Below are 12,240 nucleotides of genomic sequence, written 5' to 3' on the forward strand. Positions count from 1 at the left end.
GTAAGGGGCGGGTCGGCTCGCGCCAAGTGCTGCCGCGCAGCGGCAACTCGAGGCCCCATTGGCCGCGCTGGCAGGCGCCGCGGGGGGGCTCGTGCGCCAACGGTCCCCGGGTCCGCGACGGCGGGGTGCTGGTTGGAGGGGGCAGGGCGGAGCGAAGGCCGCGGAGGGGGGAGGGGGGAGATCGAGAACGGGGTGGGAGAGCCAGGCTCGGCGGGGCGAGGCCCAGGGCCCGGGCGGGGCGATGGAGGAGGCGCTGCTCTCCACCCCCATCAATCCCAACAACTTCCCCGCCAAGCTGTGGCGGCTGGTGAACAGTCCCCGGTACCGCTCGATCCGCTGGGACGGCCGTGGTGAGGGGCTGCTCATCGACCAGCCGCTCTTCGAGGCCGAGCTGCTCAGCCCGCCCGGGGCGGGGGCGGGCGGCGGCGCGGCGGGCGGGGGCGGCGTCGGGGCGCCGGGGCCGAGCCCGAGCTTTTCAAAACCACCAACTTCACCAGCTTCATCCGCCAGCTCAACCTCTACGGCTTCCGCAAGGTGGTGCTGGGCGGGCCGGGCGCGGCGGGGCCCGGGCCGGGGCCTGGGGGCGGCGGGCCGGCGGGCGACGGGCCGCTCCACCACTTCCACAGCCCGCACTTCCGCCGCGACCAGCCGCAGCTGCTCGTGCACCTCAAGAGGCTCACCAGCGCCAACAAGGCCAAGCTGGCGGCCGGCCTGGAGGTGCCCTGCCGCCCGCCCAACCGCTTCCAGAGGCTCCTCATCACGTCGGCCTCGGCCTCTGCCTCCACCTCCCCGCTGCAGCACCAGGAGCCGCCGCTGCCGCCCTCGGGGCCCCGGCCGGAGCCACAGGGTGAGTCCCGTCCCTCCTGCTCTGTCCTCAGCCAGCGGCGGGGCGCTCGGCCGTGAGGGGGCAACTGCCACGCCCGCGGGCATTTCCTTGGTGGTGTCAGGGAAGCGCCCGGGAGCCGCTGTCAGCCGTGCTTACCGAGAAGTCGGCGCGGCACTGGCATCACCCCCCTTCCCGCCAGCACCTCTCCTGGACGGGGCCCATGGACGATGAGGCCCTTCTGTGTCCACTGGCGGTCACGGGGACCTCCGCGTTAGGCTGGCTTTCTTGAGTCTTCTCGGAACCCTCGTGGGCTCCAAACCTCTATCGCCAGGTATCTTCTCGAGACCCGGTCTTTTCACAGCGAACACCTAAAAATAAGTAGGCCTTTGTTGAAGCCCTGGGTCTGGAAGAAACAGAACTGGCTCCTGCGTTCTGATAGGAAGCAGAACAGAGTTCCTCTACAGGGTGAGGATATGGCAAAGGTCAAGGTGGGAAGGAACAGTCGCAGCCGAGAGAATGTAGAACAGTTATGCTAGCCCAGGGAAAGTGGTGATCAAGGTACCTTGAGTGAGTGTCTGTCCCTGATGAGCCATGCCGTCTTCCACCCATTGACACATCTAAGAAATCTTGGAAGAAGTGTTCTCACAGTGATCATATTTTAGGTTCCGGAGTAATGTGTAGAACCGTAGGCGTTGTTTATATAACTTGAAAGCAAAAATATAATAATATATTTTCCTGTTTTTACCAGGTATTGCTCATAGGTAGAATGAATTGGCTAAACAGTTCTTTCTTAGTAGCTGATTAGACCCAATGCTTATTTAAGGTGTAATGGTTAGACACAGGTAAAACCAAATTTGTGTGTGTACAAATGTCCAGTTTTAGTTTAAAATGATATTATAAAGCTCATGTTTACAACCTTGGAATTTTTCACTGTTGGCTTCAGTTGAAAGAAGTTTCTATGTGTAAGTCTGTATTTTGTTGCTGTTCAGTTGCTCAATTGTGTCAGACTCTTTGTGACCCCATGGACTGCAGCCTGCCAGGCTTCTCTGTCCTTCACCATCTCCCAGAGCTTGCTCAAACTCATTGAGTCTGAGATGCCATCCAACCATCTTGTCCTCTGTCATCCTCTTCTCCTGCATTCAGTCTTTTCCAGCATCAGTCTTTTCTAATGAGTCAGCTCTTTGCATCAGGTGGGCCAAAGTATTGGAGCTTCAGCATCAGTCCTTCCCATGAATATTCAGGATTGATTTCCTTTAGGACTGACTGGTTCTTGCAGTCCAAAGGACTCTCAAGAGTCTTCTCCCACACCATAGTTCAAAAGCATCAATTCTTCGGTGCTCAGCCTTCTTCACAGTCCAACTCTCACATCCATACATAACAGCTGGAAAAACCATAGCATTGACTACACAGATCTTTGTTGGCAAAGTAATGTCTCTGCTTTTTAATATGCTGTCTAGGTTGGTCATAGCTTTTCTTCCAAGGAGCAAGCATCTTTTAATTTAATGGCTGCAGTCACCATCTGCAGTGATTTTGGAGCTCAAGAAAAATAAAGTCTGTCACTGTTTACATTGTTTCCTTCTCTATTTGCCAGGAAGTGATGGGACCAGATGCCATGATCTTAGTTTTCTGAATGTTGGGTTTTAAGCCAGCTTTTTCACTCTTTTCTTTCACCTTCATTAAGAGGCCCTTTAGTTCTTCTTCGCTTTCTGCCATGCTGCTAAGTCACTTCAGTTGTGTCCAACTCTGTGTGACCCCATAGACAGCAGCCCACCAGGCTCCCCCGTCCCTGGGATTCTCCAGGCAAGAACACTGGAGTGGGTTGCCATTTCCTTCTCCAATGCATGAAAGTGAACAGTGAAAGTGAAGTCGTTCAGTCATGTCTGACTCTTAGCAACCCCAAGGACTGCAGCCTACCAGGCTCCTCCATCCATGGGATTTTCCAGGCAAGAGTACCGGAGTGGGGTGCCATTGCATAAGTATGATGTAATCTGCATATCTGAAATTATTGATATCTCTCCCAGCAATCTTGATTCCAGCTTGTGCTTCATCCAGCCCAGCATTTCACATGATGTACTCTGCATATAAGTTAAATAAGCAGGGTGACAATATACAGCCTTGACATACTCCTTTCCCAATTTGGAACCAGTCTCAATTTGTTCCGTGTCTGGTTCTAAACTGTTGCTTCTTGACCTGTATACAGGTTTCTCAGGAGGCAGGTCAGGTCGTCTGGTATTCCCATCTCTTGAAGAATTTCCCACAGTTTGTTGTGATTCACACAGTCAAAGGCTTTAGCATAATCAATGAAGCAGAAGTAGATGTTTTTCTGAAATTCTCTTTCTTTTTCTATGATCCAGTGATTGTTGGCAATTTGATCTCTGGTTCTTCTGCCTTTTCTAAATCCAGCTTGAACATCTAGAAGTTCTCGGTTCATGTATTGTGTTGAAGCCTAGCTTGGAGAATTTTGAGCATTACTTTGCTGGCATGTGAGATGAGTGCAATTGTGCGATAGTTTGTACATTCTCTGGCACTGCCTTTCTTTGGGATTGGAATGAAGACACCTTTTCTGGTCCTGTGGCCACTGCTGAGTTTTCCAAATTTGCTGGCATATTGAGTGCAGCACTTTCACAGCATCATCTTTTAGGATTTGAAATAGCTTAACTGGAATTTCATCACCTCCACTAGCTTTGTTTGTAGCGATGCTTCTTAAGGCTGACTTGACTTTGCACTCCACGATGTTTGGCTCTAGGTGAGTGATCACACCATCGTGGTTATCTGTATCATTAAGATCTTTTTTGTATAGTTTTTCTGTGTGTGCTTGTCACCTCTTCTTAATATCTTCTGCTCTGTTAGGTCCATACCATTTCTGTCCTTTATTATTGCCCATCTTTGCTTGCAAGTCTATGTTTACTCAAACTTAAAAAACTCTCTGTGATAGAAAAGTACTTTGACTTTTAAAACTATTTTCAACTGGATTTCTAATACCCTCCCCCTTCTTCCAGGAAGGTGAGGGTGGCAATATTTCCTTTCCTTGTTTAAAGAGTGGGTGATGTGTAGCAGCATACCAAGAAAGCAACAGGGTATGATTATGAGAATTCATTCTTTACCTTCAACCAGGAGAGTAATAGAGACATTTTCATCGTGTTAACAAGAGATTTAACAGAAAAGTGTCTGGTTTACTTTTCACTTATGGGAAAATTTTAAATATACAAATAAAAGTAACACTGTGTTCAGTTTAATGTAAGCCCAGGGTTAGGAATGAGCAATCTTCATTTGGAATTTAGAAGATGGATTAGGTTGTGTATCTATGGAGTTTAGAAGATAAGGGATTAGGTTAGAGTTCTAGGAACTAGTTGGAAAAGTAGCAGTGGCATAGGAATGTTCTAAAGGAATTCTAAAGGAATATTAAGCCACTTACTTCCATGTGATGTCCATTGATTTTTGTGGGGAATCAAATGGAGAAAGGCAGTGGATACAATACCTTGTCATTCATTTAGATACTTGTTTTTTCAGATTGTGTATCTGGTGGGCATAAGGAGAAAAGACTGAAAATGTGTTCTTGGGAAAAACAGGATCACTACTTCAAAGAAAGAAACACACATGCATACATAGAGACCAATTCTTGCTCACTTTTTCCTCTTCTCCGATTTCTTTTTTCCCTGCCCTATCCTACACCTAGTTGTAAGTATAGAGTTCATTTCAGTTGAAGAAGCACAGGGGCTATGTAGAATCTGATTTTTCTCACTTATAATTCAGTTGGTCAGCATTTTAAAGATTACTTGTTGAAAAACATAAATGTAATTCATACTTTTTTGGTATAGCTAATACATAAGTTCATATTACCTCCATTATCATAGTTTTCATACATTTCATACATCCTGCCTGTTGGTATGTATAGAAAATATGTCAGGTGTGGATTGTCCACAACATAGACTTGGTTCATTAGGAAATTGTGTTACTGACTTGGGTGGAATGTAATTCTAAGTTTAAGAATACAGGTCCAACTTTGTTTTGCTTTATCTCCACGTTCTAAGTCCTTGGTTCTCTTTTGGCTCACTAATTTTTATTCTGCTTAATTCTTGATTATATGCCTGACTATACTGCTCCTTCTTCATTTCCTTTTTGTGTTCTGTGTTCTACTGCAGCTTCTGATTTAAATACTTCTCTTTTGCAGTAGAATCCTCTGTGTTAGGACCTGGTTCTTTTACCCAGGTCCATTGAGCCAGTTGTCCTGTTCACCTTCTGAGAATGTTGTTCAGTCGGTAAGGCGCGTCTGACTCTCAGACTCTGGACTGCAACATGCCAGACTTCCCTGTCCTTCACTGTCTCCCGGAGTTTGCTCAAACTCATGTCCATTGAGTCAGTGATGCCATCCAACCGTCTTATCCTCTGTCACCCCTCTGTTGCTGCTGCTGCTGCTAAGTCGCTTTAGTCGTGTCTGACTCTGTGTGACACCATAGACGGCAGCCCACCAGGCTCCTCTGTCCCTGGGATTCTCCAGGCAAGAATACTGGAGTGGGTTGCCATTTCCTTTCCAATGCATAAAAGTGAAAGTGAAGTCGCTCAGTCGTGTCCGACTCTTAGCGACCCCATGGACTGCAGCCCACCAGGCTCCTCCGCCCATGGAATTTTCCAGGCAAGAGTACTGAAGTGGGGTGCCATCACCTTCTCCGTCACCCCTCTGTACTTGATAAGAAATGTGAGGGTCACATGTTTTTCCTGTTTTTGTTTGCCCGCTATTGTTATCTTGTTTTTATTGGTAGTTTATTTCATAATATTTGTTAAAGCTTTCTAAACTAACTCTCAAGAACCAAGTTTTGGGAAAGAGGCAAGTTCTCTCCTGGGGACTGACTAGCTCAGATTCACTTTTACAGATGGAATAGAAAGAACAACAGAAATTCAGCCTACCTTACATTTTTAGGATCCTGGATTTAAGCTTTGCCAAATATATATCTTAGATGTCCTAAAGACATGTAGGTGATGTTCTATAAAGTTGGTAGACTAGAACCCTGCGAAGTAACCTCTAACAGAAGAATAAGAGCTGAACGTGTTTTAGTTCTTAATTAAAAATGAAAACAAATGTCCTTCTAATTTGTGTCCTGTGTCCTTACATTAGCAGTATCTAAAATATTTAAATATTTGGGCATCACTCAGAATTTATCATAGTAGAAGTAGAAATGTATTTTAATTCAGATCTAAATTTGAATTTGAGAAATCAGGGTAGAGTATTCTTTAATTATCTATTGTTATTGACAGTCTGAAAAATTCATCAACAACTTAACCTTAAAGAGGGTAAAGAAGGGTTAGTGAGCTATTTGACACTCTAGCAATATAAAGTTTTATCATCCAAGAAAGAAAAAAAAACCAAACAAGTGATGGGCAGTTTGGGACCTCACAAACAAAAAATTTTTCTTTAAGTCTTAAAGCAAAGAACTGTCAGTGGTAGTTCAAAGTGTGTATACATGTGTTTGCTAGTCAGCATAAAAACTATTTTGTATTTTAAAAGTAGTTTTTAAAAGGTGTATCATTTAAATACATTTAATCTTCTGAAGGAGAAGTTTTTTTGTCCATTAGATTTTTTTCTCCATTAGCTCTTGATTTCCAGAATTGTTTTTTGTTTCTTATTTTAACTTTTTACTTTATATTGGAGTATAGCCAATTACCAATGTTGTGACAGTTTCAGCAAATAGCAAAGAGACTCAGTCTACATGTATCCATTTGCCTCTAAACTCCCTTAGCATCCAGATTGCCACCTAACATTGAACAGAGTTCCCTGTGCTACAGGATAGGTCCTTATTGGTTATCCATTTTGTGTGTACACGTCTGCCCCAAACTCCTATATTTGTTTATTTTTGGCATTAATGCTTTATTCTTTTTAAATTTTAAGGGTTTATTTGAGCAAAATCAATTTGAATCAGGCAGCACCAAAACAGAAGTGATTATGAGCACTTCTTAATGCTTCATTCTTTAGAAGAAATCAAACATTATAGGAATACTAGAACAAAAGATGTATAACATTTAAATATTTGGAAAAGTAGGTGAGTGCCATCTTTAGCAGATGAGTAGCACGTAAATTAGACTTTCCCTCTGTTTTATAGATTATAGGTATAGTTTATATATATATTTTATTTATATAGATATAGTTTTATAGATATAGCTTAATACAACAAAAACAAATTGAAAAGCCTTTGTGAACCACAAAATTTAATAGGTAAAATCCTTCCTAGGAATAAATTAGACTAGCTTTATCTTCAAGAACCACAGTCTTTAAAATAAGTTCAGCTTGCAACTTTTATATTTTCCTTTTCTTCATTATGTAGTATTGCTCTTTCTCTCTCTTCCTCATCTCCACTGATTAATTCCTTTCAACCTTGCAAGATAAGAAAAAGCAAATATAGGAATCTCTTGTCTTGAGTGTGTGGATTTTTAACAGACTCTCTAGGTGATTCAAATGTAAATCAATGTTTGAGAGCCATTGATATCTAGGAAGGGACTAGAGATACTCTGAAGAAAAAGAGACCATAGAAAATTTTTGATTCAGGAATGACCAAGTCAGAGTTTCCAAGCTTGACTTTTCTGCAAAGATTGTTATTAAATTTTTTTTAAAAATTGAAAGGGAGCATGAAATTTCTTACATGAAATTTCTTTTTCTGGGATAATTTTTATTTTTTCCATACTTATATCTTTCATGAATATGGTTGAGTGCTTATTTTTGTACCTATTATTAAGATTCCTAAATGATTTAAAAGACCAAATGAAATTTCTAAAACTTCTAGGAAGTACTGATAGTTTATAGATTGGGAAAATCTGGGTCAGTCGGTTGAGGTGACAGGTAAGATGACATTTAACCTTTGATTTAATTTGATTTAATGTTAGAGTTTGGCCACTTTGTCTCTTATCACAATCATATTAACAACCAAACAAAATTTGTTTGATTATTTTTTCAGCATTGTATTTGTAATTTCATGTTGTGTATTCTGAACTTGTTTTTACCAATAAATTTCTGTTGTGTTGAGAATGGCTGGAAACTCAGCATATTCACAAGTGAAGAGTAGTGTATGTTTTGTGACTTTTGGTTTACTACGTCTGGTGGTGTAATATAAAATTAGTAAATGTGCTCTTCCTCTTTTATGCAGGACCAGTGGCTGTAGGACAATTTCACCGGTCGTTCCGGCGAGATAGTTTGTCTCCTTACTCCTACGTATCGACTTCATCCCACAACCACAGTACTTTTCCTCTGAAAGGTTTAGATCGGACCCCGATCCCTCCTAGAACATGGCAGAACTCTCTTGGAATGCACCCAGGACAAGTGGAAACGTCTCCTACTTTTTCAGATAAAGGGGTTCCATTTCCTGTACTACAGAGGTTTCCAACTGAGGTTACGTATACCCTGCAGCCCAGTGCCACATCTGTACACGTTCAGCAAGGTCCTCAAACAATGGTCAGCTCCTCCCAAAAATATAGTAACTACACACCCTCAGCGCAGTACTCCCAAGCCTACTATCCAACAGGTATGAGAAATTCAAATTCAGTGGTTTCTTTTAAGGTACTTGATAATGAGAACTTATATTTTTTTAAATGCATTTTTGTATGCCTAAACAAAAATAAGAATGTACACCTAAGAAATGTCAAAGATTTCTCATGAATACTCATTTTTTTAACAATATGTGGAATTTCATTATGTTCTTAAAGGCTGTGAAAATTGTTGGAGCATAGAAGTGTATATTTTAGTGAAACTTTGGTATCCTCAAAATATGTTCTGGTAAGACTTAGTACACCAGATCTTGGTATAACACTGTTCTTGGTGTAGTAGTTTTTTTGGGTTTTTTCCTTTTAGAAAAAAACTACTTATATTACATATTGTTTATTTTTTAGTTATATAGCTGAGACTACCTCATAATGAAATAATCTTAGTATCTCAGTAATGAAGTTTAATAAAAGAGCCTACTCACCATCTCTTAAGACTAAATTATATTCTTTTAATAAAAATGTAATGGTGTGGTTTGGCAGTGCAATCCCTGCAGGGTTAATCTCAGCCAGCGAACAGCTGGGAGTAGCTGAGAGAAGAGCCTGACAATGACAGCTGACCTAGAGCTCAGCCAAGGGCATGGAAGACCTGCCAGTAGAGCTCAGGCCACTCATTGGGAATCCATGTGATAGTGACCATCCATTTAGCTTCTTGGGGCCAGGGGATGTTTTTGCGGGGATACATTTTTGCAGAATGATAATGTTACCATTTAATTAAAAACAATTTATTGTTTTGCAGAAGCACCATAGAGGTGATATGTGTCTTCATTATTGTTTACACAGAGTGATGAAATGGGGCAATAGAAAAAAGTCAAGGGTCAAGGCTTTCAGAAAAGACCAGGAAGAGAAAAAAGGGGGCAGTCCTTTGCCCTTTGAATTAAGAGTGTAGGCATATTAATTAAGTACAGCTGGAAGCAGTCTCCAGAGGTATTTTTGTTAGACCACTTTTCCCAGGCAGGCTGAAATCAAAAACTAAAATGAGTGGGAGGCATGTAAATTAGATAAGGGGGTTAAATGATTGGTTGTCTTTTAAAAGCTATAAATTTGAAAACTGTTCCGTTTATAATAATGCTGGTAATATGCAACCATTTTTATTTATTATTGGCTCATTGCATTCTACCTAAATACAGACAGTAAAAGGGATTGCTTTATTTTCTCAAAGCACTTAAGTTCAATAATATTAAAATAATAAAACCAGAGGTTAAATTAGATTGAATTCTATAGATTTTTGGAGCTGCTACTGTTTTGGTGGATGGAGAAGGATAAGGGGAAGAAATTATATGGAGTAAGATGATATAGCACTTTAATTGTTTGCCTACTAGAAATTTTAAAAATCTTTTTTTTAACCTTATATATAAAAAAAGTGGAGACCTAATTCTCTTTTTTTCAGACTTAAAGCTAATTCTTTGAAGAACAAAAATATCTGGGTGATCTTGAAAGCTAGAAGATGACATTTTATGTTATATATCTTATGTATAGCAACAAATAGTGTCAGATCTTTCCTGAGGGATTTTTAATCAATATTTTGATAAATTAGGCATTTCTATCTAAATTATAATTTGGCTGCATTCCATAAATGCATAGAGTATATATATATGAGAGAGACAGTCTATATTTTTCTTATACTTGCTTTACGTTCTATAGCCCATCAACTGGACAACACCCCCATCTCTCTTCCTTTTAGCAATGAATGTTTCTCTTTCTTTTCCTAACCTCCCTTAAACGCCCCTCCTCTACACTTCTAAAGACTCAAAAACTGGGGAGTTGAAATTTAGGAGGACTACAAGAGAGAGAGAAATGTGCTTGGCCTTCTAACCTGGAATTTTGGAGAAATTTTCCTATGTACATATTAGATATGGTGCTTAGGTTCCATATTACGATTAGTGCTGCAGTTAAGGTACGGATGGTTATAGTCTGGCTTAGGAGCCAAACTAGCCTGTATGATGATGTTTCTACGGGAAAATGTATTCCAAGTTCCGAACAATCCTCTTAGAAACTCCTAGTTCTAAATTTTATGAGAACTAGTTGTATGATATTAGAAAATACTACAAATTTATTCATTCATTATAGAAGTACTATTTGTTAAATTATTATAATTTAGGATCTGTGTCATTTCAAAAATATTTTGTGTTAGCTTGGATTTAAATTTATAAATAAACTTATTAATTTTATAATTACATTGAAAATTGTCTCCAGGAGTCCAAGATAAGGACTAGGAAAGAGACACAGTAAAAGAAGAAGTGCTGCTGATGTTTTGATAGTATAGAGTGCATATGAAATAGAATCTTGTATTATCTGAATTTTTGTTTTGTCTTCTTTGATGTGGATGATTGAAATTACTGTGAAGGTTCTGAGGTTATGAGAAAAAGAAAGAAATCTCATGATTTCATAATGAATTCTAATATATAGAGTAGTTCTATGATGTAATGTAGGAAAATTGCTTTGAACATTCTGAAGTACTATAGAAATAAAAAGTTGTATTGTTAAATATGAAAGACCTTCTATGGAAGGGAAAGAAAATGCCAAAGAAATAAGTGTACAAGTACTTAATTCCTCCAAATCTTAGGTGAAGGAGGCAAGACATAGTGAGCAGTTTAACCAATATTTAGTGAATACCTGTTTGTGAAGGGCTTTACAAATGACTTTACCAAAGTTAAGTAAAATACTACTCTCAGAGGCAGGATAATAATCACTCTCAATCCAGCTTTCCAAATCCTAATAAAGTAACTAATTTTGGAATAATGATCATACTTGAATCCTTTCAAAGTGAATTATATGACTTGAGATTTGGATCAAATTTTAGTAAAAAAACAATACTCAACTTCATTTAAAAATCAGTTATATTGAAAATAAACTTGGATCTGGTCTTCATGTGGTATAACCAGTAAAATTTGTATTTTGTAATATTTCATAAATTATTTCTCTAGTAAAGCCAAACTTTGAGACTAAAAAACTGCTCTCAAGACTGACTCATAAATGGACTCACATGAGTTGTTTCTCACATTTGCCCTTCCTCTCTTGAGGCATCTGTTTTCTTTGCCCTGCTCGTTTACATTTTTTCCACTCTTAACCGCTTCTTCAAAGGCAAAATGTTATAGGCCCAGCGTCAGTGGACTCTTTTTAGTCTTGCCCTATCTTGAATTCAGTTTTCTTCTCTAATGCTGTTTTCAGGGTGCTACTATAATTTAATTTCCCTTTTTTATAAAAAAACTTTATTTTAGACCTTTTTGTTTTGCTCATTCTGTATGTATTTGAACATACAAAAGAATATTAGTATATTCATATTTATATACAGAATCCTGTATTGAGGAATTGTTTTCCTTTGACTCATGTTGTAATGCTGAACTGATTCAAAGTTAACTTTGACTTTTTGCCCAAGTTAAGTTTTAAGCTCAAAGCAGTGATTGGTGATTTGTAGCTGCCCTTTGTCTCGTATATTTGTGTAGCAGTCACTGTGACCAGGTACTATGCTGAGTGCTTTCCAAATATTAATTCATTTAATCCTCAAAACAACTTTATAAGATAGGGAATGTAGTTATCCTCATTTCATAGATTAGAAGCTGAAGCACAGCTCAGCACAGGCAGGGCTAGGAAACAAATCTAGGCAAATTCTCTCAAGTTCATTCCTTCGGCCATTGTATTCTGCTTGTTGCTGCCGGCCTGCTTGTAATACAGAGAGGACGTTTTGTTTGTTTTGTTTTTCTTCTAAGAGACTTTTTCCTGGTATACCTCTTCCCCAGAGTTAGTTCCTTCTAGATAGGGTAGGTGACAGATACTGGTCAGGGGGACCTCGCCTTCTGTGCTACCGACGGCAGGGCACTGACCCTGGGCTGTTGACTCTCTGCTCCAGCAGAGAGACAGACTCCATCCAGCTGCTAGAGTGGGACATT

General features: G+C 40.3%; 1 protein-coding gene across 1 annotated transcript in view; it reads left to right on the forward strand.

Moving 5' to 3' along the window:
• Positions 1-241: 241 nt before the first annotated feature.
• Positions 242-12,240, forward strand: part of HSF5 (heat shock transcription factor 5) — a 52,782-nt gene continuing 40,783 nt past the window's right edge. Inside the window, 3 exon segments of the mRNA XM_070388891.1 lie at positions 242-449; positions 452-847; positions 7,960-8,334. Coding sequence (XP_070244992.1) covers positions 242-449; positions 452-847; positions 7,960-8,334 — 979 coding nt within the window.

The sequence above is a fragment of the Bos mutus genome, chromosome 19 (assembly GCF_027580195.1).
Source record: "Bos mutus isolate GX-2022 chromosome 19, NWIPB_WYAK_1.1, whole genome shotgun sequence".
NCBI classification, from domain to species: Eukaryota; Metazoa; Chordata; class Mammalia; order Artiodactyla; family Bovidae; genus Bos; species Bos mutus.